The sequence below is a fragment of the Panulirus ornatus genome, chromosome 7, assembly GCF_036320965.1.
Source record: "Panulirus ornatus isolate Po-2019 chromosome 7, ASM3632096v1, whole genome shotgun sequence".
NCBI lineage: Eukaryota > Metazoa > Arthropoda > Malacostraca > Decapoda > Palinuridae > Panulirus > Panulirus ornatus.
In genome coordinates this window covers 24,440,155-24,467,697 of record NC_092230.1, presented here as the reverse complement: position 1 = coordinate 24,467,697, position 27,543 = coordinate 24,440,155, and the positions used below count along the sequence as shown (strand labels likewise).

The 27,543-nt window shown below is 45.0% G+C and overlaps 1 protein-coding gene across 4 annotated transcripts; it reads left to right on the top strand.

Annotated features, from left to right (window-relative positions):
* Positions 1-27,230, top strand: LOC139749456 (uncharacterized). Of its 4 annotated transcripts, none has more exons than XM_071663348.1 (6): positions 1-354; positions 11,896-11,934; positions 20,357-20,516; positions 21,422-21,656; positions 21,800-22,000; positions 23,984-27,230. In XM_071663348.1, the coding sequence occupies exons 1-6, from the start codon at positions 104-106 to the stop codon at positions 24,805-24,807; spliced, it is 1,710 nt and encodes a 569-aa protein (XP_071519449.1). In that variant the 5' UTR covers positions 1-103; the 3' UTR covers positions 24,808-27,230. The 4 variants fall into 4 exon arrangements, with proteins under 4 accessions (XP_071519449.1, XP_071519452.1, XP_071519451.1 ...); XM_071663350.1 differs by having other exon boundaries at positions 2-354; positions 21,800-21,991; XM_071663351.1 differs by lacking the exon at positions 11,896-11,934.
* The last annotated feature ends 313 nt before the right edge of the window (positions 27,231-27,543 follow it).

Sequence of the window (27,543 nt, the reverse complement as noted above, 5' to 3'; positions counted from 1 at the left end):
TGGGGCAGCTGTAGGAAGTAGACTTGTGCAGAACTCGCAGTGAAAGAAGCAGTGTAGACAGACTCCGCATAGCAGCGGTGAGAGCACCTTAGAGACAGTGAGCATGTACTCCCACGCACTGCTAGCCATGGTGGCTCTGACCACCACAACCACCCACGTCCTCACCTTCCCCACGGAAGACCACCGCATCCCACAAGAGTACAACATAGACCTTAGTCAAGAGACCCCTACGCCCGTTCACGAAGACTACCTCTACGAGTATATGACGGAGGACGACGAAGAGGAGCAGGACTTCCGTCGAATACTATACGACACCTTGGTCCCCACCATCCCAAGCCGGGACCCCCTTGCTGAGTAAGTACCTACAACAAGGCCACAGACCATGTCACTCACCACACGCCCTGTCCCAGCACACGTGCCCACTGCCTCACCACAACCTTAGTCTCACCATTCCCCTTGGCTAAACATACGAAACCCACATGCACAGCACGCCCCTCGCCCCACGAAGTCCCCCGCAACCAATCATCATGTTGCCAGTGAGTCATCACTTGTCCCCTCCACTCACACACCGGCCAGTGGCTGACCACGCCTGTGGTTCACTAAGTGTCCCCTGACCACCTCAACAAACTCAGCCATCAGCTTGCCACACGCTCACGATGCCTCCCCACTACCTTTCCTGCATCATTACGCTTCCCTTAGTGGCTCACGGCAGCCTCCCAGACTTGACACACCACGCGCTCTACACACGCTCTTTCACTATCATTTTCATTACAGAAAATATTTACAATTACTACTCCCTAAGTGGACAGTTTCAACTCTAAATATAAAGAAATACGGAAATCACTGTATTTTCCATCACTGTAATTTGCAGCAGAGCTTCTCCCTGACTCTCCTCTCGTTCAGTGCCCCTCTGCCACTCTCTATCTCTCTCTTACTTCCAGGCATCCTCGCTCTCACAGCCGTGTCATCCTCCCCTCCCACGCCGCCTCCACACACACACACACACACACACACACGCACACACCATCCCCTACGCTACACAGTTTACTAACATCCCTCCACACTTCATTCATTCTAGTCGTAACAAACTCATATTATTTAAGCTCTGTCAAAGCCTTTGAAAGAGAGCAGGCTTTTTTCGTGCTAGGTTTATTTTGGTGTCCTATTTTTATGACCATGTACCAATAGTTCTTATATTTTTATACAATGATTAAAAATGGAACCATTCGGAACAAAAGAAAACGGAAAATCGTATTTGGTATGTTCGAGGCACGTTACGGGTTCTGGCTGAATCACTTATAATTGTCGTAATCCTTTCAATCCAACAACACGAATACAGTATAGAAAACAGAATCATAAGCCTCGAGTTCACTGTCCCATTACTTCCCCCACATGTGAACACAAGAGAAGTGTATAAATACAGGAAAATTACTCATCGTTGCTCAATAGGCAAAAACTACAAAAGTAAAATACGGTAATTATAAAAGACAACCAAATTACTCTTCAATCCATATGCGTACATACATAAATACACATTATATATACATATATATATATATACATATATGTATATATATATATATATATATATATATATATATATATATATATATATATATATATATATATATATATATATATAAGCACAACGAGTGAAAAGTCACCTTCTTACAAGGCTGTATCATCATTAGAACGAAATAATATGTCGTCGAAGACCTCTTCGCCCTAAGAAGCCCACTTAACCTTGCTCCTACATGGAGCGCAGTCTCGAAGCTGCAAAAGCCCCAAAGGATGGAGTTTGTATGTGTGTGCCCATATATATATATATATATATATATATATATATATATATATATATATATATATATATATATATATATATATATATTGACAGTGTTTAAGAAGTGACAGTATGAGAATACACTAACATTCACTCCACAAGCTTGTTGTTTAGCAAGTAATAATGTACGTACACCACCAAGAACTCATACCCGGACAGTGTCTGCAGGTGACATGACATCAGGTACTACAGCTAATCTCTCTGGTTGCCAATGCAGTGAGGCATGTAGCTACGAGGGTGCTGCTCACAACCCTCCCTCCCCCCCCACACACACACACTGTTTGCAGTACGAGGTTCATAAAAGTCAAATAACGTTAGAGACTAAATTGTCTATTTAAACTTAGACACACACACAACAAAAAAGTTAGGCACTTGTCTATAATAGTAACTCTCTCTCTCTCTCTCTCTCTCTCTCTCTCTCTCTCTCTCTCTCTCTCTCTCTCTCTCTCTCTCTATCTATCTATCTATCTATCTATCTATCTCCATTATCCTCTTCCGCAGTGCCTATTATTCTTCCCTTCCATCATCCCTCTCACTCCGCTTCTCTGTCATCTTTTACCTTTGGTACATCCCTCTCACAGAGCCTCGCTGCCACCCCGCTCCTCCTCCCCTCACTCCACGCCTCTATAGTTATTCTCGTCCTCTCTGCCATACCTCCGCCCTTCTCAGTACATTATGCTCCTCTATCTCTCCCCCAAGCCCGCTATATCCTCTCCTTCTTTACGTCCTACAATTCCCTCTTTATTGTCCTATTTTGAACGCCTCTCTCCTCTCCGTTTAGTTAACCTTCACTCTCTCTCTCTCTCTCTCTCTCTCTCTCTCTCTCTCTCTCTCTCTCTCTCTCTCTCTCTCTCTCCTTACCGACCCCTTATCTCTCCCCTCTCTAGTTATCTCCTCTTCCTTGTTATCTATCCAGTTTCCTCGTCTTACTACTTAAAAAGTCTTCTCCTATTAATCTGGTTATATCTAAACCTTCTTCCACTTCTCTTATCCCATCTCTTCTATCAGTCTCCCTAGTCCCTTTCTCTTATTTACCCAGTTCTTCTCTTCAATATTCCCATAGTTCTCTTTTCCTGTTTCCCTAGCTCTCTTCTTCGTTTCATTTTGTTTTCTTCTATTTTCCCAACTTCTATTCTGTTTCCCTCATTCTCCTCTTTCTGCTTTCCTAGTTCTCTTCTCTTGTTTCCCTAGTTCTCCTATCCTATTTCTCTTATCCCTATTTCTTCTTTAGCCTACCTAATTCTTCTGCTGGTTTCCCTGATTCTCTTGTTTTCCTAGTTATTCTGTTTCTTTACTTATTCTGTCTCTCTAGTCCTCTTTCCTTAGTTACTATCCAGTTCCCTAGTTTTCTTCTCGTGTTTCCATGGGTCTTCTCTTCCTCTTTCCCTCTTTCTTCTCCTGTACTCGTCCTCTAATGTTTCCATATTCTTCTGTTTTCCGTTTTCTCGTTTTCCTTGTTCTGCTTCTGTTTCCCCAGTGCTGCTCTTGTTTCCATTGTACCCCTATTTCTCTGGATCTTCTGCAGTTTCCTTCGTACTTCTGTTTCTCTGGTTTTCTTGTTTCTCTAGTTCACTTCTCCTCATTCCCTAAGTCTTGTACTGTTACCCTATTTTCCTATTTCCCTAGTGGGTTCTTCTGGTTCCCTAGTTTTCCACTTCCTTTTTCTCTAGTTCTCACGTTTCCTTATTTCTTCTCTTCGTGTTTCCCAAGTTCTCCTGCTTCCACATTTCTTCTCCTACTGTTCCCCTTAATTCCCCTATGTTTACTCTCGTCATTAATGGCTCATACTACCCATTACTTTCATCCTACTGTTCTCTTCATCATCCCTCCTTCTACCTACTTCCATATTTACCCTATCTTTCCCTCGTACTCCTGAGTCCTTCCTCCCATCTTCTCTCCCAAGTTCCTTACTTCCTCCCATCTTCTCTCCCAAGTTCCTTACTTCCTCCCATCTTCTCTCCTAAATTCCTTACTTCCTCCCATCTTCTCTCCCAAGTTCCTTACTTCCTCCCATCTTCTTTCTCCCCTCTCCAGCATCATTGTCTTTCCTCTGCTCTCAACCTCACTTTCTATCGGCCCAAGGTCGTCCTGTACAGATCTCTTTCCTTCAATCTATTTTTCCTTATCACATCTTCTTTTCCGTCCCTTTCTCCATTTAGGTCTCCATCTCTCACACCTTCCCTCCCACCCTCTCCCCCCCGCCTCTCTCTCTCTCTCTCTCTCTCTCTCTCTCTCTCTCTCTCTCTCTCTCTCTCTCTCTCTCTCCCACTTCTCTTCCCTTTCCATCCATTCCCTCCCCTTCCCTTCTATCTCCCACCCTCCCTCTCCTCTCTCCCGCGCCTTTCTCCCCCCCCCCCCTCATCTATTTCCTTCTTCCCTACTCTCTCTCTCTCTCTCTCTCTCTCTCTCTCTCTCTCTCTCTCTCTCTTACCTACCTTCTCTCTCTCTCCCTTCCTTTGCTATCATTTTTGCTACTGCTGTTATGAGGACTGCATCTTTTTCAGTATTGTTAAGGCCAGTCCAACTCACTTGGACACTGGGTCTGTCTGGTCTGTGCATGTATATAACTCCCCCCCCCCATACCACCTCTCTCTCTCTCTCTCTCTCTCTCTCTCTCTCTCTCTCTCTCTCTCTCTCTCTCTCTCTCATCCCATGAATCTTTTCCTCCCCATCTCTTACTCCTCCCCGCCCCTCTGCCTCTCGCCTTCCTTCGTCCTCTTTTCTTCCCTCCCCTTCTCTCCCCACTCCCACCCTACTAGCCCTCCTTGCATCCTCTTACTACCAGTCTACCAGCTTAGTCACACAGACACACACACACACACACACACACACACACACACACACACACACACACAATGCATACAGGTACATTACACATGTAAAGACGGAAACATCTCATACATATGTGTGTGTGTGTGTGTGTGTGTGTGTGTGTGTGTGTGTGTGTGTGTGTGTGTGTGTCCGTAAAGAAATAGAAATGTTCTACATAAGGATGACAAGCCCCCATATCTCAAGCCTTGATTAAAAATAATAAAATAACGAGCACAATAAAACCAGCCGTCCAGACACACTCCAAGTCTAGAGGTGCACAGAGCACACGCTCATGCACACACACACACACACACACACTTCTCACGGTGTCAGCTGTGAACCAGTCGGTCGGTCGGCCGGCAATACAGTAACCACGTCTACCACCCAATATCATGCTCACCACTGCATTCCCGCTATTGCATACCTACGAAAACAAAAGACTTCAGGCGTCAGCTTGTATTGTTAGCGTAGCAATATTCCCGCACTGGTAATCACGTGATGTCAACAATGACGTTGTGACCCTAACGTAACGAAGACGAACCCGGTTCTGTCGTGTTTGTATGACGCGGTCCGTTCCTACGTACCTGGGTCTAGGACACTCCTTCCATATGCAACAGGTAATTTTTTGTTCTCCTTCTGCCGCGTTCGGCCTACGATTAGATAGCAAGACTCCCCCTGGCGTCCAAGGCTGCACTTTATCTCTCAAGGTTAGGTTTTACGTAAAAGTTATATTTAGTAGCGTATTATCTCCGCCGTCGTAGTATTTCTAGTAACGTTCTATCTGTTCAGACAACCAACTTTTGTGTATAACTTTCTGGAAAAACAATGATTTCTCGCAGAGATTCACTGAAAGTGTAGCGTGTATGCCAAACAACAGTACTACCAATGAACGGGTCACCAACACAGCTCATCATAACACCTTATGATGACAGTCACGTAACTAACATTGAAAAACGTGAAGTTTTCCTGTAAACAATAACTTGTGTTTGTGGCTCATTTTTTTTTCTCTTCAAATTTCAAATGTTTAGTCTCAAGAGAAGAGATATACCCTCAACACGAGTAATAATAACACGGGGAAAAAATATCATGATTCACTTGGTTTTCCCGTCTTACATACGATGCATGTAAACCAACGACCACCTGTGGCCACATGGCTGTCCAAGTGTACGAGTGCAACGTCACGTCTTGGATGTCTGGCACTGACCTGTAATGCCACGTTCGCCTCCAGTAAGGACAACTGCATGAATGGCAATACAGTTGTGAATGGTAGAGGTGACTACTACAGGGACCAAGGTCACAATCTAGCCTTTATACACCACTGCTCTCACGTGGAGTTCTCACACTTCACTAGAAATGTCAACTGTTGTTGCACAAACGTTCGCTCGCGACCTCAGAACTCTTCACCCGACACACAAACGTCACTAGTGCAAAATCTGGTGATGCGAATGACTGGTGTTTTTTTCCTCGTTGATAAACGTGCAGTTACGATGAAGAAGAAAGACGAAAAAAGAGAGAAAATCAGTTGCCACCAGAATACGAAAATGGTGCTTGGTCATGGCGAGACGGTAACCATAGAGAAACAAGGGGGCAAAAACTGGTTCAGCTGTTCTCCTGGCCGTGGCAACACAAGTTCCTGAAACTCAGCAGTAAAAGTTACCATACTTACTCTATATATATAAAACTTCCCACTGAAACCAACAGCAGCCACACGGCCTACCCAGGCCATCATTAACGATAAAACCTGCCTAACGGGACAGTGGATGTATTCTGACCCGTATTCAAGTAATGATAGGTTAACGATAGACGGCGAATCAAAAACCCCCTTCGGCACGACCTTTGACCTGACCCTTTTAAGGGCGAGGTCATAATCCACGGCATCAATACCCAAAGGTTGTACCATCGTTCGGGCTCAGGTGGTTAAACTAGCTGGTATGGCCAGTCCTAAACACATGAGACTGCTGTATGGTCGCTCCCACGAGACGAAGTGTCAGCAGCAGGTGGGCTGTCCCGAAGCACGGTCGCCCTCCTACAACCGCAGGAGAGCGCGTGCACACACATCACATCCTCAGTGTTCCAAGAAGAATTTACGATCGTAGGTCCACTTACGACACTGCCTGTGATGAGGCCCAAAGTTGCGTGCCACGTTCGCAATGCAATCGTACGATGATGATGATGATGTGGCAACTTAACCGACACATTGTAGGAGAGACCTAACGAAAGCTACGCAGAAAAAAAAAATAATAACGAATGAAGAAATATGAATAAAAATATATAGTTATCCGTCGTTGACCAGAGTCAACGAGTTGTACTGTACCACATCTACGATGGAACACTAATCTAGTGTTGATGAGACACGGGGAGAGAGCTGTAATGTGGGACGAAAATGTGAAATGACTCAACTAGCACAGTAGGAGATGCCAGCGGGAGAGTGAGAGAGGATAACATAGAACTAACGGAACGGCTCTGACCCCTGCTCTCTCTCTCTCTCTCTCTCTCTCTCTCTCTCTCTCTCTCTCTCTCTCTCTCTCTCTCTCTCTCTCGCTATACCCCGACTCCTTCGATCTCATTTAATGTGAGTTGTTCTAACAGTATCATAATTTATTACCTCCGATCAATTACCTCGGCTCATGATATTGAGGAACTTGGGCAGCCACCCACCTCTATCATCCAATACAATGTTCCGGAACTCTCGTCCACACATAAATCCTCTCCCGGTCACCATATAAACTTCTGATGTATATTGCCGAGTATCCCATAAATACCAAGTTGGAAAGTGACAACCTATTCCGCCTATCATGCCGTCCACAGATATCCACTCGGATAACGGGGAGAGAAGTTTACAAATTTCGAGGCTCCACCACAATACGTGGAGCAGGTTCCAATATTACAACCCTCAACCATGTCTATTACCACTCTCAAGACACAGCCTCTCACATCCTCCACATGTCGAGGATTAGTAATGTTAATGATGTCCAATATCTATCTATCTATCTATCTATCTATCTATCTATATATATATATATATATATATATATATATATATATATATATATATATATATATATATATGTATATATATAAGTGCACAACCCCTGGACTTCTTTTATGAGGTTTCTCCAGGTTCGAGGGTGCACTCCAAATAGGAGTAGGGAAACTATGGTCTTTCGAGGGAGAAGTTTCTTTACGAGACGGTGAAGAATTCCGTCATTTCCCTGCCTCTTCCTGTAGCGCAGCCTCAAAGTTGCAGGAACCCCATTAAGGGAATTCTGATTTATATATATATATATATATATATATATATATATATATATATATATATATATATATATATATATAACCACTCAAAATCTCAAGGCTTTAAACCAGACTGATGATGTAGACAGTTAACATTTCTTCGAGACGTGTCGAGATACAACAGAACAACCATACAACATAACATGATATTACGTAAGAATCTTCGTGAAAGGAAGATGTAAAGAAATACTTTAAGAGTATGAGATGAGTGGATGAATAGATTAAGCTGAGTGTGGAATAAGTAGCTGCATGACCGAATGTTTAAGAGATAGCCCCCCCCCCCCCAACGACTATGAAATACCTTCCCCTTACCGTAGGTACACACACACACACACACACACACACACACACACACACACACACACACACACACACACACACACACACACACACACACACACAAGTCCAATAGGCTTAAGACAGACACGGCAGACCGTCACAGCCCCGGTCCCACACAGTCTCTCTCTTCCTCTACAGACACAGCATTCATCTTACACACATGTGGGCTTCCGTGATGCAGCGTCTGGCGCTTCTGAACAAAAGTCACGCACGGGCCAGCCCCTGGCAGAATCGTGGTCGCGGCACTCGGCCCACAACCAACCCAGCTGTTTATCCTTCCCTCGTGGACAGTCGATAAATGGGTATTTGGCTTAGGCTGGGGTATATGTATGTATGTATGTATGTATGTATGTATGTATGTGTGTATGTGTAATATATATAACCCAAGATCCCTAGTCCAATGACGATGATACAAACTCGCTGATGGAGACTTTCCACTTGTGGTGTAACCTTATGAAGGCGGAGTCCGGTAACAACACACACACACACACACACACACACACACACACACACACTGTACGTTCAGTGATACAGCCTCGCTAAGGGTGAATTTTCGCACGCGGTGTAACTTGGAGCAGGTGGAGTTCAGTAACACACACACACACACACACACACACACACACACACACACACACACACACATCATATATATATTAAAGAAAATACTTAAGCGACGGGGCTCCCAAGAATTTACCAATAGGTTAATACAGAGATGTATTGACATACAAGAGGGATTCTGCATCCCACTTCAACAACACTTTTAATACTTTTAATGGTAGTTACTGAACTCTATTACCATAAAATCACATTATCAATCTCTAATAAACAAACAAATATTCATATGAAAGACGTTAACTCGTTTCACAACGTTTGGAAGCAAATCCTCGGCTGAGCACCAAAACAAACGAAGCATTTTTGAAAACGAACCAATGTCTGTGACACATCCCAGGAGATCACTTTGCCGCTAACTCACATAAGAACGAGTAACGGGAGTCGACTCTGCGTTTTATCTTTTTTTTTTTTCTTCAGTGACATTCGCTGGTTTTTGTCATCTGGATTAGGTGTCATGGCGGTTAGCAGTATTCGTGTGAGGCTATAAGTAACACAATTACGAAACATCGTGCACGTGAAGCATTAGTGTTCGATACTGGAAACAAAACCCAACGCCTTGCTCGCGTTTCCTATACTCAGCACCAGAGAGTAACACGTTGTCAGAGGAAGCAACATATATATTTCATCTGTATTAAGGGAGTGAGGTACACAATGATAGAACAACTTATGTCCATTATAACGCTACCGCACAACCGTTGCTGAACCAACCAACCCAGCTGAACTTTGGGGACATGTCGGGGTGAAATCCTCCATCATCAGGTCTACAGAACGAAGAAGAAAAATAGTGGTTTCTCTCCCTGACTACTCTGCCATCTGGCTGTAACTCCATAAGGTTTATATGTCAGCGGAGCTGGTCATTAACGGATGTAGTGTCGACACTCTTGCGTGGTCTGAGCACTGTGGCTGTGTGAGTCAACTGGCTCGGCCGAGAACCACTTTAACTCCCGCATCATACGGTAGTGGGGAGGTCTTCATGGCGCTCACCACCTCGCACTCCACCTACGTGGGCTATGTACATAGTGGCAGGGTATGTGGTCTGAAGAAGGTGTTCAGGATTATTTCTTTTTTTCCTCTTTTCTGGAGGTGGTTAGAGAAGACAGGCCTAGAAAACAATGGGCCAGCAACCCAACCAGCCCAGGCTCCATTCACAATAATTAAGTCTGTTTATACACTGTTCATATAAAGACAGATAAGAGAAGCCATGTGTGCATGGGAGATCATAATCCCTTCACAAATCGTCATAGTTCATGACAAGCTGGCGCCCCTACAACTGTTATCAACCACACCCCCAGACGACACCCACCCCTCCTCCACCCGACTATCCAAGGTGCAGAGACCAGAGGTAAACCCCCACCACCTGTTGACCCACAGGAGTATAAGTTCCAACACTAACCACGTACGTTCTTCAAGGGAAGGTGAACCCCAGATCATGATATTACCTACGTCATCACTCGCATAAAGAACACTTCAAGATGTGAACAATGCTGTCACTGTTCTATACATATTGTGACGTTTTCATTTTTGAAGGAATATGATTGAAGACGGGCAGCGTTTGTATGTCCGAAATGTGTTGCATTTCAAGAACAAAGTGAAATAAACATGAAACAAAACGTGTTAAAATAAAGCTATTCAGAGTTAAATATGCACTGGGGTTCAATAATAGTATATATATATATGTATATATATATATATATATATATATATATATATATATATATATATATATATAAATACTTTTCGCCATCTCCCGCGTTAGCGAGGTAGCGTTAAGAGGAGAGGACTGAGCCTTTCGTTCTCTGACGATAGGTAATGCAGCCTCTCCAAAACTGAATTTTCACACGCGGTGTAACCACATGCAGGAGAGTATGAATAGTCTGATGCATATATGAGTACATGTAAAGAGACGGGGCCACGCGAGTGTAAAACTCTCTCCCCGTAACACACTAACAGTAATCACACATAAACGCACAAATGGGTCTCCGTGGTGTAGTGGGGCTAGTGTTATTGATCATGAGTCATATCATGGGTTCGATTGGGTTCGAATCCCCTGGGTGCGGCGATCTGCCCACAGTAAATCACGGTTGTTCATCCTCCCAGTGAGGTTGGTCAATAAATGGATACCTAGCTTAGGCAGGTGAATGTGTGTTTGTGTGTACACACAGGAGTATATATATATATATATATATATATATATATATATATATATATATATATATATATATATATATATATAAAGGGAAAACGTAGATGCAACAAGAAGAGATACCTCCCTCATGGATACGCGTGTAAGAGAGAGCAGATTGCAACGTGGAAGAGGAGAGTCCACAGTAAACCACCAGCTGTGCACCTCTGCCCCGACCCCCCCACAACTTCCTCCCACTTTCAGAAACAATAGACCACGACATGCGTGAAGTCAGCAGGTGGCTGGTCCGCGGGCGAGGAAATGAGCTAACACATGTCCCAGTTCAGCAGTCACACCCGTCTCGGGGAGTGGCCAGAGGGTGGTGAGGTGTGCAGCTTTCAGAACCACCACCTCCTGACGTCGAGGTATATCCATCTCAACAATGCAAGTCTCCATGGTGGCCGGGTCTCTAGCCCTTAGTGACAAGGGGACTCTATTTTTTTTTCTTCTTTTTTTAACCCGTGGGGCACACGACTCGGAGCACGACGGTGCGACCCTTGAGCACGAAAGTACGACCAGTCAATCTTGCTGACCTGGCTCTTAAAAAAAAAAAACAAAGGTCAGATCAAAGATCATGCCATCACACCCAAAGATCGTACAGTCGTGTTCTGAGATCAAAATTCCGTCGTGCTATAAAAAAAAAAAGTAAAATAAAAAAAAAACGCCATCTTACTCGTGGAGTTTAAAAGATCGCTGGTTTATATGCATTCTAGCTTATGGTCAGAACTAACCTTGATATTTGTTTGAATATTTATCTGTTTACATGTTTATGGTGTACTTCCATTTTCATTTCTCTCTATTGTGTTATTCCCCGCAGCAACGAGTTTCAATTGCGAGAAGACTCCAACCTGACAAGGTAAGAATCCGAGAATATAATTAGTCAACTGCTTTGAGAAAAAAAAAATGCTTTCACTTGTCGACTGCTTTCAGACCGGCTTTTCACTGATCGATGCTTAAAAAATATATATATGCTTCTTACTGGTTGATAATCTTTTAATTCAATGCTTTTTATTGATCGCCTTGCGTAAAGAAATACAGCTTTACCTTAAAGAAATACAGCTTTACCTTAAAGAAATACATCTTTATCTTAAAGAAATACAGCTTTATATTAAAGAAATACAGCTTTACCTTAAAGAAATACAGCTTTACCTTAAAGAAATTCAGCTTTATATTAAAGAAATACAGCTTTACCTTAAAGAAATACAGCTTTATCTTAAAGAAATACAGCTTTATCTTAAAGAAATACAGCTTTACCTTAAAGAAATACAGCTTTATATTAAAGAAATACAGCTTTACCTTAAAGAAATTCAGCTTTACCTTAAAGAAATTCAGCTTTACCTTAAAGAAATTCAGCTTTATATTAAAGAAATACAGCTTTACCTTAAAGAAATACAGCTTTATCTTAAAGAAATACAGCTTTACCTTAAAGAAATACAGCTTTATCTTAAAGAAATACAGCTTTACCTTAAAGAAATACAGCTTGATCTTAAAGAAATACAGCTTTATCTTAAAGAAATACAGCTTTACCTTAAAGAAATACAGCTTTATCTTAAAGAAATACAGCTTTACCTTAAAGAATTTCAGCTTCATTTTCAAGAAATACAGCTTTACCTTAAAGAAATGCAGCTTTATCTTAAAGAAATACAGCTTTACCTTAAAGAAATGCAGCTTTATCTTAAAGAAATAGAGCTTTATCTAAAAGAAATACAGCTTTATCTTAAAGAAATACAGCTTTATCTTAAAGAAATACAGCTTTATCTTAAAGAAATGCAGCTTTACCTTAATGGACAACGCAACGAAACACTGCTGCTTCACTGATCGACTGCTTCGCAAACACTGCTGCTTTCATATAGACAACGTGCAGAACGAAAGATGCTTTGTCGATTGCTTTCAAATGCTTTCATTAATCAAAAATCGTTACGTGAAAAAAAAATGCTTTTCCCTAAAATGCACCGAAAAAAAATGCTATATACTGCTTGACGACATGAAAAAAAAAAAAAAACTGCCTGCTGTTGGTCAATGGCAAAAGGATTACTGTTTTGGTTGCTTTCAGTATTTCCAGTGCTTGCCAAGACTAAATTTCATGAAGGTGAATGCGTACAGCTATCACCATAGCGTACAAATCTCAAGTGGAGACCTTCTGAGCACTACGTGCGCATGCCACATAAAACCTGCAGAGTGGAGTTGGCAGGGAATGAATACTGCTGGCCTCGTAAATATCACCAGGAGCCAACTCCCTTGAGCACGACGGCACGACCACTGAGCACACGACAGCACGACCCTTTGGTTTGATGATGTGACCTTTAACACAACCCTTTAAGAGCTAGGTCAAAGGTCAAGGGCTTGACAAAGAAGGTATACTAGTCGACCCCAAAGGGTCGCTAAGCCCCTTGCATAGGGGCTGACGGTCTCAATTCCATTTCTGCCCTGATGCAGTCACAAAGCCATAACAGACACATAATCGTTTCCATACAATCATACACTGGGGCCTCACTGTCAACATGGGCTGAGGGTCGAGTGTTGGTGTTTTCAAGTAAAGTAAAAGGAGGGGAAGGGAGGGAGGGTGGGGGAATACATAGTGAGAGTGTATGTGGACTTAGAAATATCCTAACTCCTGACGAAGGCGTTAAGAGACTTTCCGGTTGGCGTATGTAACTTGGCACTGACGGCGTTAATGAGCCTGGCTACTGACAGGTGTAAAGTCTAAACACCAGTCAACCAACAGCATCTTTAACCAGTTAAACAAAGGGCCAGTCGATCAATTATCTGTCACCTCTGAGATAATTACAGCTTATCGTCAAGCTGTGCAGAGACATTGTCTAGCTTGTTCTGGGGGGAAAATAATAATACAGGAACAATATATTTCATGTCAACCTTGTGAATAAACCTACGTAAAGAATACAAACAAACCACTCTTACCATTATCATTAAACAACCTGCAAGACGCCAAAGAACAAAAACAAAAGATAATCTGGTTCGAGGTGTACCTTTTCATTTCAATAAGCAAGAGACGGGTCATGATGACCTGGACACAGTCACCCACACGATAAAGCTTGATGGAGGAAAAATGTCTCCCTTTTTCTAAACAATCAGACAACTTTATAGAGCAAGAGATATGTCAGAGCTTGGGAGAAACGTGAGGAAGCAAAGAGTTGTACAGTTTAGCAAGGGAGTAAAGGTCGACCAGTGTCTACCGTGAGATATACAAGTTACAAATATCATTAGTGATAACGTCTTTTGTAACAAAAGATTGTCTATCCATCGTTCAGACACCACAATCTATTATCTCGTCTGCATTACTGGGTGAGTGAGCCACTACTTGTGGGTTATCTTATCCAGACTAAGTAGCAAAGGGATTGCGACCCGGGGACCTTACGGCAAGTGGGATAAATATAACCAAGTAATCACCATCGCTGAGTGTTGTGTGGCGATAAAATGACGTTAAGGTGAGCGACCGACCCCCTCAACCCTGGCTCTTCAGCCCGGGTCGCACACACCACCACTGCCACCGTCCTCCACACACACACACACACACACACACACACACGACAGCCAGCTGTAAGCTATATGTGCCATATACACGTGCAGTACTCACATGACCCATTACAACAGGCACACAGGTACAGACAAATACGTATACAGTATATGAAGGATCACACCATGCTAGTCCCCCATTATCAGTACGGCAACACATTACACCAGTACCTCACTATCTGTGTGGTGCCTAGAAACAAGCAGGCTCAGTCACGGACGGTGTGACCAAGTTAAGACGCTACAGCAAGGCATCATTAAGGTCCAGATGCAATAGGTACAGTGTTCGCTCTCTCCCCACCCTTGCCCGTGTAGCTTACCGTAACCACACGAGGAAAGCAGACCACAAGATGAGGCCAGAATACGACTTATTTACTGAAACGAGAAGAGTCATACAGGAATGAAACAGGGGAAAAAGAGAGTAAGGAAGTACGGAATAAAGAAACTGAGGAAACGAAACCTGTTAACAGGAACAAGAGAATATCAGGTGTGCCAACAGCAGAACACTAGTTGAAGGGTACACACCCGTGTCCCTAACACCACCACTGCAAAATATAATTTGCGTGTCGCAATCGCAGCAGTTTTCTCATAGAGAAAACTGTCGAATATGGTCGAAATTTCTGGTGCATCATTAATTACTACCGCCACCTTCTTATACCTCTCTTCCTATATTTGGCCGTAGGACAGTTCTGCGGCTGAGTGGCATCATCTGGGGCACAGACACCTCGACTGGCGACCACCTTCACTACACTGTCATGCTTACCACACAGCCAGACCTTGCATATCACAGATATCAGCATTACCACATAATATCCAGATAACCAGTAACTTCAGCACCCCTGCTTATCGTCCACCTTTCCTGGTATCAGTTCCCTCAAATGTCAGGCAGCACAAAATGAGTCATAATGAATCACATCAAATATGAGTTGTGATATGGTCAAGTGCTGCCGGATGAATGCAGCCTCAAAATATGATGAAGCAATGCAACATAAACATTAAACCACTGAGCGCGAAGGTACAAATCCTTGAGCACGATGTTGTGGTCAACGCTGACCAGTAGATGTGGGCGGTGCTGACCCGGTGTTGTGGGTTCCGTTGGCCCGGGCGTGGGCGCCTTCTACAACAACCTAAGGAGAGCACACACACATCAAGACACCTGACGAGGCTGCGTTAAGACACATTCTCAGCGATGATCAAGAGTCACCTTATCAAACCTGAGCTAACGAGATGCCAGCTGAGTCTCCGACTAACTGCTTGTTGTGGTCAGTCATGAAATGTTGAATTCATATCAGCCGGGCTTAGTGAGTGGACCTAGATGTTGGTGGGTGGCGGGGCGGCGGCGCTGAGATGGGCGTGGTGGTTGGTGCTGATCTGGGTGTGGTTAGGCGATGCTGACCTGGGCGTGGTGGGTAGTACTGTCCTGTGTGTGGTAGGCGACGCTGACCTGGGCGTGGTGGGTGGTGCTGACCTGGGTGTGATGGGTGATGCTGGTCCGGGTGTGGTGGGTGTTGCTGATTTGGGTGTGATGGGCGACGGTGGTCTGGGCGTGAAGAACAGTGCTGACCCGAGCGTGATGGGCCATGCTGACCTAAGCGTGTTGGTTGGGGCTAAACTGGATGTGATGGTCGAGGTTAACCTTAGCGTGGTGGGTGATGCTGACCCGGGCGTGACGGGCGGCGATGACCGGAGGGGCAGTGGGTGGTGCTGACCTGGCCTGACTGTGGTGAAGACGCTGACCTCGGTGTGGTGGGTGGTGCCGACGTGGGTGTTGTGGGTGGTTCTGGCCTGGGTGTAGTGGGCAGCGCTGGCCTGGGTGTGGCGGGCGACGCTGACCTGGGTGTGGTGGGCGGCACCAACGTCTGCAGGTGACGTCATCAGTTCCCGGGGTGCAGTAGCAACTGCTTCATCACAGCCAAGATAATGCCATCATTCACTTCCTATATTCAGTGTTCTACACTTAAAAAAGGCATTTTCTCTTCATTATTTCTTCCTTCGCAGTTTCGGTTCCTGTCCCCACTTCCCTACTACAGAAAACGGACGTGAACAAGTAAACGTTTTCTTCAAGTGAAGGAATACGAACACCACACGACGGTATATACGTAACTGTGTTAAATACAGTCTATCAATTACTGGTTGTGCTTGTTTGTGAGGACTATGTCGGCGGGGCGAGAATAAAGAGAATAAGTTGGTTAGTTAGAGAGTTGATTAGTGACACCCCGAGAACGCAATCACCAAAAGGATGTTGACGTTCTTGTACCCAAAACATCCATGAAGTAAACAAGAAAACTAAGCGAAACATGTTCAGTTCTGACGTCGAAGAAAGTTACTAAATACTAATTTCGTGTTCGGGGTACGACTGTACGAGTTACTCTCCAGCAGAAGCAAAATACACATTCCGGGTGAGGCAAAGAATCAGAGCAGAGTCGAGGGTCCGCGGCACCAGAGGTCAGGACGGGTGGCCACGGGTCACACAGCAGCCAACCATTGAGGACCACAATGCGCCTGCCTCGGTCGTCTCGCTGCCTGCCTGCAACACTGACACACATGCACCACTTCTCAAAGCAGGAGATGTGGATCGTGTGTGGACGTATGTGCGTGTTTGAATTTATGTTCTATCCCTAAAATTGAATTCTTTTTTTGTTTCTATGCATGTATATGTACGGAAACGTCTGTAAGCATGCGTTGTGCTAGAATGTTTTTAGAGTGGATATATGAATGTCTCAGGCGTATGTTTTGACTTCCCTCCTGTGTGAATGCCACCACCAGAGCAGTCTACCGTCACGCGTCTTTCTCTTGGCCACATGGACGTAAATAAGATTTGCATGTCTCACTATCACCTGGATATAACCAGTAAAGAAAGATCTGTGACTGTATGCATTTATGGAAGAGCTTGTATTTGTGAGCGGCTGAATGTGTGTGTGTGTGTGTGTGTGTGGTTACCACTGTACTCGCATGGCCCCATCTTTCAAACTTTCTCTACAATCATACAGCTGTTTAAACTTAAGTATATTCTCAGGACTAATAATTTCGGTCTGCAGTTTACTCCATTCATCCAAAACTCTTGCATTATAGAAATGCTTCTTTACATCTTTTTTAGAGAGTTTCTTGCTTGATTTCAAATAAGTCCTCTGGTTGTTCCGTCATTCCATCTTTTGAACTACTACTCACTTGTGACCCTCCTCAAACTGACTTAAAAACTTAAAGGTCTCTACCCTCTCACTGTACACACTCAGCTTTCTTAAGTCTAGCACCGACTAGGTTGATCTCCTCTGAACCTACTCTCTCAGTTCTTCGTGTTTCTTTAATTGCAGTGATGAAACTTGAGAAGCATATCCTAGTTGTGAACTAACAAGATGTGAACAGTTTGCTGAACATTTCCTTATCAATCATGTCCTTGAATGTAATTGTACTATTCGCCGGCAGTTTGTGTATGTGAGAGGATTGTATGTATGTGTGCGTGTGTGTGAATGACTGTTACCCAGTGTTTTTACGACGTGAGGGAACGTGTGCGTGCATCTGAGAATGCGCAATCAGCAGGGTAACTCTGCAAGGATTGGTGGGTGGCCGGTATGTGGGTCGTGGTGGTGGAGCCGGGACTCACCAACACCAGGGCCAGTGTCAAGGCGAGAGGGGTGTTAGCACCACACACCCTCTATCCCCAACTCTACGTCCTCCCACTTCCCGTGTCTAGTACACTCAGGGAAAGGACTTCCATCACTTCCCTGTCTGGCAAGCCTTCTCGTTTCCGTCTCACTTTGTGAACACTTTACCAAGCCTGTCCCGTCCCACCCACCGTCTACATGATGGCTACCCTGTCCCGTCCCACCCACCGTCTACATGATGGCTACCCTGTCCCGTCCCACCCAGTGTCTAGACGATGGCTGAACCCTCCCTATCCCGTCCCATCCACTGTGCACACATGATGGTTGACCCCTCCCTGTCCCGTCTGACCCACCGTCAACACGATGGCTAACCCCTCCCTGTCCAGTCCTAGCCACCCATCTACATGGCTGATCCCTCCGTGTCCTGTCGTCTACACGATGACTGACCCCTACCCTTTCCCGTCCCATCCACCGTCTACACGATGCCTGATCCTTTTCTGTCAATCTTTTCGTCTAATGAACCCATCCCCCCCTCATCCATTCTGCACAACCTGCCACCTCTCTCTCTCTCTCTCTCTCTCTCTCTCTCTCTCTCTCTCTCTCTCTCTCTCTCTCTCTCTCTCTCTCCCGTATTCCACCTTACCTAACCTTCCCACCATCTGCTTGACCTGCCCCTTTCCCTACCCAACCCTTACTTGTTTTTCTCCCTTCTTATTCCATTACTGTATCTAGCCTGCCTTTACTTCTGCTTTATTTCGTCTGTCACTACACTCCCCCCTATTCAACCTTCAGTGTCCCCTTCCCTTCCATTCCATTCTTTTTTCCGTCCACGTTTAAACCATCCCTTCTCTCATCCTCCACTGTATAGCCTAACCTGCCTCCTCTATCTTGCTCCACCCTACCTAACCCATCTCTAGTTCTCTGGGGCACCTTACCTACCACCTCTCTCATCCTTACCTATCCTGCCCCGTGTCAAATCCTCAACTCCATATCTAGCCTAACTCTTCTAACCTACCCTCTGTCTTCCTCCAGTTTATCTCTCCTACTCTGTCTCTCCCTCTCTACCTAACTCCCCCCCAACCACCACCACCCCTCCCGTCCCCGACCCTCGACTCCTGTAACCTCCTCCATTCGTCATGACCCGCTATCAACACAACTCGTCACCTCCTCGCACGACCTCTCATACTCTCCCTTGCCCAAATAAGCACCCTTGGGGCCTCCTGGTGTGCCCCTTAGCCCATGGGAGGTCGGGGGCCCCTCAGACTGATACTGAACACGTGGCCCTCTTGTGCCCTGCTGGGTCGGGGGCGCGGCGCAATGGAGACCAGGCGGGGAGGCCCAGCTGAAGGGAGCGCAGGCGGAGGTGGACTCACTGGTCGGGAGTGAGAGTGACTAGCCAGGTGAGGCAGGCGGACACACTGGCTATGAGGACGACACACGGGCTGGCCGAGTGAAAGATTCGATTTCTGAAGCAGACAGACTCGCTCATTAAGGAAAGGTAGACCAAATCACCAAGTGGAAGAGAAAAAAAATTAGCGGTAATCTGAGGGGAAACAGAGTGTGCCATACACCGTGGAAAACGTGGTAACAGCAAGGCAACAAAATGCAAGACCATGTAAGCGGTCAGACCCATGAAGGTACGACTGCCCGACGGACACTCAGGGTCTGTCTGGTGATGACATTCACCGTCGTCACCCAACCACCAAAGCTTGGCTTTCTGACCCCCGGCAAGGATGCAATACACTTGCTTCTTATGCTCATCCTACTTCCACCTTTCTCAAAGTTTGCTGTGGACTTTTCCATTCCTCTCTCCCTACTTCAGCTTTGGTGTCTGATCTTTTTTTCTTTATTCATATTCATCAGTGTAATGTGTTCAACTCCGTAATGTTTTCAGTGAATATAGGATGCACCGTATTTAGCGCTGTGCACTTTATGCATAAGTGAGCCATATGCTTGCCGGTACCAGGTTAAACCTCACCATTAGGCATCGACAAGTAAACATTGAGCACCAGCCTCAGCACCAGGGGTGCACTGACTTATAAGAAGTATTGCATTATCATCCACCTGATGAATTATTGTCCTACCCTTGACCACCTGGGCTGCTCTTGGCGCCCCTAACCAAGGCTGTCTCTTGTCTTTGTCTAGTGCGCGGGAGATGGCCAGGCTGAACATCATGGACCGCATTCTCATCGCCCTGGGTCCGCCCTTCGGAGATATGCTACCCAAGGCGCCCACCAACGACACCCTCGCCACCGTCCCCACACCAATCAACATCACCGCTGAGCCCTGCCCTTACAAATACAAGGTGAGTCCATACCATGGTGTTCTCCCCTTACTCTCCCTGTTCAACAGGAACCAGCATTGTTCAGCGGCACTTCACCCCATCTACATGACCCACATGGGACCTTATTATGTCACTGTGTATAGAAGTATTAGGCCGTCAACGCAATTCACCGTAAGCGACAACAATGTTTCCCCTTGCACGGCGGAGCCAGCCTTAGGTATAACGGCATGACCCTTGACATGTCCCTTAAGGACCATATCGCCCTGCTTAAGGAGCCTTCCTACGTTAGGTTTAAAGTGTGAATCATGAGGACGGGGAGTGTCTGCACAGTGACTGCATACAATATATCGTTATCTAACTTTGGTGGAGGCGGGTAAATATTCATCTACACGGCTGAAATAAAAGTGTACAGTTGCTATTCTGTTTGGTTTTGTGTAATTACTTATTTGTACTGTACGGGGAAGTTAATAAACTTAAAGGTTGTGATCAGGTCACCCCTCACTTTACTTCCTTCCAAGGTGGACAATTCTGGTACTATCAATGTCGCTATCATCTGGACCTTCTCTCTTCGCTCTTTGTGCTTGTCGAGGTGCAGTGACCAAATGTCAGAAGTATATCAATTAGTTTTGGTCTCGTGCAGGATGAGAGCAGCCTGCCGAATATCTTCATATCCATATATTTGAAAACTAATGTGACACTCTGGCCAGTGTGTGTGTGTGTGTGTGTGTGTGTGTGTGTGTGTGTGTGTGTGTGTGTGTGTGTGTGTGTGTGTGTGTGTGTGAGTTTAAACCAGTCATATCGACTCATGAAGACAGCCACTACGAGTAAGTATTAGATTTTTCACGGTAAAGGAAGCTTGCTGACGTAGCAGGCTAGAGTCACCATGAAGCGTCACCAAGCTAATGTTGCTGTACGTTGGTCCACAGAGGTGCTCCTCCCAGACTTTCTTCCCGTCGTGCGACATCCCCAGGAACACCGACCCTGAGATCTGGCCTCAGCGGTTCAACCTTTACTTCAACCTCTCCGCTGACTTCGACAGCAAGCTTGATGTGATCAACGCTACTCTCAGACTCTTCAAGAACAGTTCTCTCCCCCTCCAGAGCCCTAAGACCTTGCTGATCAAGGCCTACGTCTATACCAAGAGCCTTACCCGCAGACGAGGTAAGTTGTTGAATTCCAAAACACACTGACGAGCTACTTGTGAAAAAAAACTTTTGACATCACTTTAGATTTTCCATCGTAAGGTTAGCTGTGGTCAGGCAGCACGACTCATCTCAAGACTATCACTATCGACCATCTTCCAGCAAAGACCACGCTCGTAGCTGACGCGCAGGTGTCCAGCGACTACCTCGGTTGGGTGTCCCTGCCCGTGGACAAGATGGTCCGCCGGTGGAAGAGAGCGAGGAACAACTACGGCCTCCTGATCACCGTCAACGACATCGACCAGATCCTCTGGGATGCTCCACGACTCTTTGTCATCATGGACTGCGCCTCCGGTAATAACAGTGCGTACCGCCCACGCTTCCGCTGTTATGCATACACATCCTACAGCGGATCTAACAGCATACAGTCATTAATACATCATCTCAAAATCTAAAGTAAAAAAAAAAAAATCAAACTCTTGACACAACCCTCCCTTTGGAAATGGTTTCTTTGAACCAAACAAACCGTGCACCAGAATCCGCTGTGGGCTGTAACCTTCCCCCATCTCTTAATATAACCTCTGCTAAATGCCAGGCAACCGCTTCTTTACTTGTCGAGAATTACACGTTTACAGCACTAATCACCTACCTATCCTGTAGAAAGACCACACACACTACCCACAGACTTGTACACCTGACATTATACGACTCATATCATGAGCAATAACTGCAGCTTCTGTGAACTCCAGCAAATACCCATGAAGCTACAGCTTACTCATGTCACAACCACGACCCAACATCTTGAATCTTCCTGCATGCCAAAGAGCTACAACCTTCCACCGACACACCACACACACACATCCTAAACCATTATTTGTAACTTTTTTTAGCACGGTGCATGTTAAAATATTCACGTAGTTTTGTTGTTGTTGTTGTTACTTATTCTTAAACGAAACAAGCTACAAAAGGATTGTGGAGGCCTTTGCTGCTACTCCATTTGAAACATTTTGTTGGAAGAATCGCATGCACAGTAAAAGCCAAAAGTCTGTTCCTTGCATTTGGTGAAAACATCTCGTGAAAAGCGAGCATTCTGGCGCGCTCCTCCTCCCACAATACGATCAGCTGATATATCTGAGCAGTGCCTCCACGCGTAAGTCTATGAATTTCCCGAGATAAGGTTAAGCAACGTCTGAAATTTCTTATTTTTCCGAATATTCAACTACAAATTTTTAGTTGATCTAAACAGATTGTATTTTCCTCAATATGATCAAGTCTAGAATTGTGTGGCATCGGCCAGAGGGTTCACTCGAGCACTGATTCGAAGCAACAACACAAAAGCTTCCTTGTAGTCAGGCTTGCCAACTGCAAGATGTGGTCGAGGCGCGCCTTCAATTATGTTTCGCCAGATGTATGCAATCATCGAACAAAAGGGGAATAAACTTTTGTTTTTATTATACATGTGTTACAAGTAATAACTAATACCCAACCAAAGACGAACCAAGAAAAGGTAAGAGATACAAACACATGTAGATACGCTTTTAAATCGTCTCGGTGGCACGTAAACCATTTCACAACCGTTGAAGCTAAGCTCGATACGTTCGAGGTCCATGGTCTGTGAGAGACAGCAGTCTACGTTACTTCTTCCAACACTAGATGTTCTTTTACCGTCATGCACAAGTGTCCACCGTGTGGTGAATGAATGTACAAGCACGCTGAATTATGTACTGTCGTGTCTCTAGAATAATCTGCATGGGATATCCACTATGACTGTAAGAATGACATGCTGGTTAATGATTTTTTTTTTTTCAGGACAAAAACTCCGTTCTGTTTCCTTCACTGTTTTATAGTCATATATGGTCCTAGCATTCTTTGGCCACAGATTTTTTAATCTCTCTTCGTACAGCACCCAAACTAAATAAAAGCTTATCATATAAGGGACAAGAACTCACGTTATATGTGGATTAATGTAGAAAACTCGGGCTAGAGTAAAATCTATTCTTTGAAATGTCTCATTCGAAGAAGGATTTTAAAACAAGTACAAATTGTACTGTAGGACGTAGACTTTACAACTGGAGGACCTGTGATCAAGCCTGCATGCCGGAATAGTTATGAATGTAGATTCTGATCCCACTGATGAGATCCAATGTCCCTCACACCATCTAACTATCTTATCTCGGAATCAGATCCACTCCTTGGAAACTACTGTGATTAAATATCAATTTCTATTAAACATTACACTGGGTGTTATCGGGCAGGACTAACTTCAGCAGTTTAACTCTTATATGTGGTAAAGCCCATGGTACTATCCGAGGCTTGTGATTTACTCAACACGTCTTGATGTTGCAGGTCTTGTGCCGCTACCCTTCGAAGTACAGACTGACGAAGAAGGCCAACGGTACCCTGCCCTTAACGTGCGCCTTGGAAGCCCTGATGACGAGGGGGAGGTTAACCTGCCGTCCCCAAGCCCTGCGCCCGTCTTCCTACCGGAGGGCGTCACGGTGGTGATGCAATCCGACGATCCCACCGTAACAGACTCCGATATGTATGTACCTCAGACTTCCCACCATCACCTCGCCGTCTCCAGCCAACCAACCACGCTCATACACATGAAAAACCGCGCTCACGCTAACACTAACGAGGGCATGCACGCCCACGGCATGGAACACTCTTTCGGGAATGGTCACAACATGGCCGGTAGCGAACATGCGGAGGGCAACAACCAACGTCTCATCGCCGCCCAGCCACACGGTCATAACCACCATCTGACGAACAGCCATGTCCTCACCACCAGTCCAACCCACACCAACCATCAAGACAGTCATGGAATAGCCAGCCACTACGTTGCAAACAGCGAACAGGAAGAATTTCAACACGACGTGGTAACAGAGATATACCCTAGATATTACAGTACACAGGCTACTTTCACGGCCAACGGTCGTAGCCTGAGCCTGGGTGAGCGAGGGTCGTCAGGCGAGCGAGGTTCACCATTCGAGCGAGGATCATCTGGAGAGCGGGGGTCCTCGGGTGAGCGGGGGTCATCATCTGGAGAGCGGGGGTCATGGAGCCAGCGGACACCCGCCACAGACGAGACCCGCAGTCAACGTCAGCGCGGAGCCAGCAAGGAGAGGCGACACCGCAAGAAGCACCGCTCGCACCAACGCCGTGGCTAGGAGCGGCGAGGCCTGGACCACCACTACGTCCTACCTGAGTCCCGCCCGCCACTGTACATAGCACTGCTGACGCTCCAGTTCCTTGTCTCGCTTTATTTATGAGGATGAATGTATCCGTTTTTATGAGCTAACGTCCGTCAGCCCAGTCTCACAGTGTTGACGCTGAGCCCTCGTTGTATGTAACGTATGTATGTCTCTGTAAATTACGAGGCACCCTCTCAGGAGGTGCCACAGTGCCAAGGAGAGGCCCGCACCTTCGGGTACCGTATGAATGTGTTCGAGCATAATGTGTCGTTGCGCCTTCATTGGCTTCGAGTGAATGTGTGATCAGTGCCACACGATGCCTGTGTCTTGTGTGGCACTGCACGAGTGTGGCCACGACCGGCTCGCCGGTATGCTGTGGTAGTACCGCATTCCAAGTCAGTTTGTTTAAGTCAGTTCGTGTACCTTGACTAACATGTGCCATACGCCAAGTCATATAATAGTAAGTTTTTTTCATATATATATAAATATATATATATATACACGGCCAACAACGTGGCAGCGACGTGATGACGTTACTGCCAACGTCTCTACCGTGAGTTCCTGGCAAATCCAGGAGCAGCACTCGTCATCCTCACTATGGGGCCACAGCACACTGAACCTCCGTAACCCACCAACCTCACCGAGAGATTTATTCCCCCGGGTGCACAACAACCCACCACGCTACCTATAAGTATTTACCTGGGAGGTTCCCTGTCCTGAGACACCCTGAGCGTTCTGAGCCTCACCGCGACGTCCTTGGATCCCGAGGCTTCATTATATTTAGTCTCGCAAAGATGTCCCACGTCCTCAAGGCTATATAGCGTACTTTCAGCCTTACTATGTGGTTCAACTTCCCCAGGGCTTGAGAATAACCTCAGCCTTTCAGCCTCACTGTTCCACATTTTCACTTACGAGTTAAGTTGAGTGTCGGGAGCATGTACACATGTTCCGGCCTAAAGTAAGGCTTGGTTACAAACAATTTTTTTTTTTTCGTATAATATTGCTAAACTTTTTTATTTACATTAGATAAACGTTAGTGTAATAAGTTTAAACGGGTATTACAGTCAGTCACATGTGAATACAAAAGTACCTGCTATCTGTCTGAGGTTGTTGAGCTGCCTTAGCCTGGAAGGCTTGCAGCTCAGGGTAGAGTAGAGAGGAACCATCTATCGCCTTCATCGTCACATATACCGAGACAGTTTTAGAAACCTCTTTTATAACGTCAGTCAGACTGATTTTTACCTGTCCTGTATCTGTTAAGTCTTGCTTTTATAGATGCGATATATAGGGGTTGTCGTCACTTGGGATGCTAACGATGTATATGTGCCGCCATTTCACTGATGCTTGGAAATCGTTTATAAGTGAAACGCTTAACAAAGTTGTTCAGTTTTTTCTACACTGTACAATCGGTATACAATAGGAAGTCTCTCAAAAGCAGTTTAATAATATTAACAAACAATTATGGCGTTGTACTTCCAATGGTGCTTTTGTAGAAACCTTAATAGCTTATCGTGTGGTGTGTCACTAGCATTATGGCCTGATCTTAGCATATAATTTACGTTGTCTGTACTTCACTGGTCTAACTCGACCTGATATTGTTCGTCCAATAATACCAATATCCAGGTGATAACTGGGGGTAATGATTAGAGAGTAGGCTACGCACAGCAATGCTGTAATAATCTCGGGCACGTGAAAGACAAGTCTGGTCTTTACCATGGGCGTGAATACGGTCTGACATATCTTCCATTACGTACTAACATCAAAACAGCAATCTCACTGCCCTTATCCCTGGATCTCTATGTTTTAAACACACATCTGATATAATACTCAGCAGCAACACTTCGAGTTTTGATGTATTTGTTTTAACACTGAACCTTATCCGCGTTACTCTGTCATCTCATTTCCACAAGGGCACAGTCGTGTCCCGGTGTCTGGTAAGTGTAGTTAATGTATGGTGAGTTATCAGTACGATGCTAACATGAAGCAATGATCGGGTGCGTTCATTCTTTGTCTTGAGATGATGATTTAGCCTTATGTTGCTGGGCATCTTTCACATGATCACTTGCTGACCTTCAGTGTCATGATATAAAAACTCACAAAATTTTGAAGCACGTGATTTTCAGAGATAACAAAAAATTTACAAACGTATTTGGAAACTAGACAATAAATCCTGTTGTATATTCAGTTACTTGAGTTTGTCGGGTCTGTACTAAGAAAATCTCAAGAGACATTTGAATGGACCTCCCTAGCTGTCAGTACTAGGCCTTCCTGGGTTGAATGCTAACTGCCACACTAGTGTTATTAATGTTTATTGTATAACTATGTAAATAGTAATTTTATCGTGACTGTACATATAGATTTATTTTATTTCAGTAAATAATTTTCTAGCCATCTAACAATGTCTTTCAATTACCATCCACAACCATGATGATTCCTAAGCACATAACGGAAGATCACCGGAGAATATCCTGGCCCCAGGTCCCATTGCATTACATGACAAGTTCTCCTCCAAGACGACATGGTACTCCTCTTAGAGGCTTTCCTTCCACACACCGAGTACTGAGGGAGAACGAGGGGCAACTACTCCTCAACACGGTGGACACTAGACTAACAACATTATCAGCCTCATGAAACTGAAAATACATTTTCTTCGTCATTTTACAAACAAGTAAAGGAAGCCTAAAGCAGCACTATCCACCAAACGGTGCGACA

Bases quoted from the DNA above. Each gene is read 5' to 3' on its own strand.
- LOC139749456 (XM_071663348.1), top strand. From the start codon at position 104: ATGTACTCCCACGCACTGCTAGCCATGGTGGCTCTGACCACCACAACC. The intron at 11,935-20,356 runs GTAAGAATCCGA...GTCTTTGTCTAG, and splicing joins GAAGACTCCAACCTGACAAG to TGCGCGGGAGATGGCCAGGC. The intron at 21,657-21,799 runs GTAAGTTGTTGA...ACCATCTTCCAG, and splicing joins GAGCCTTACCCGCAGACGAG to CAAAGACCACGCTCGTAGCT.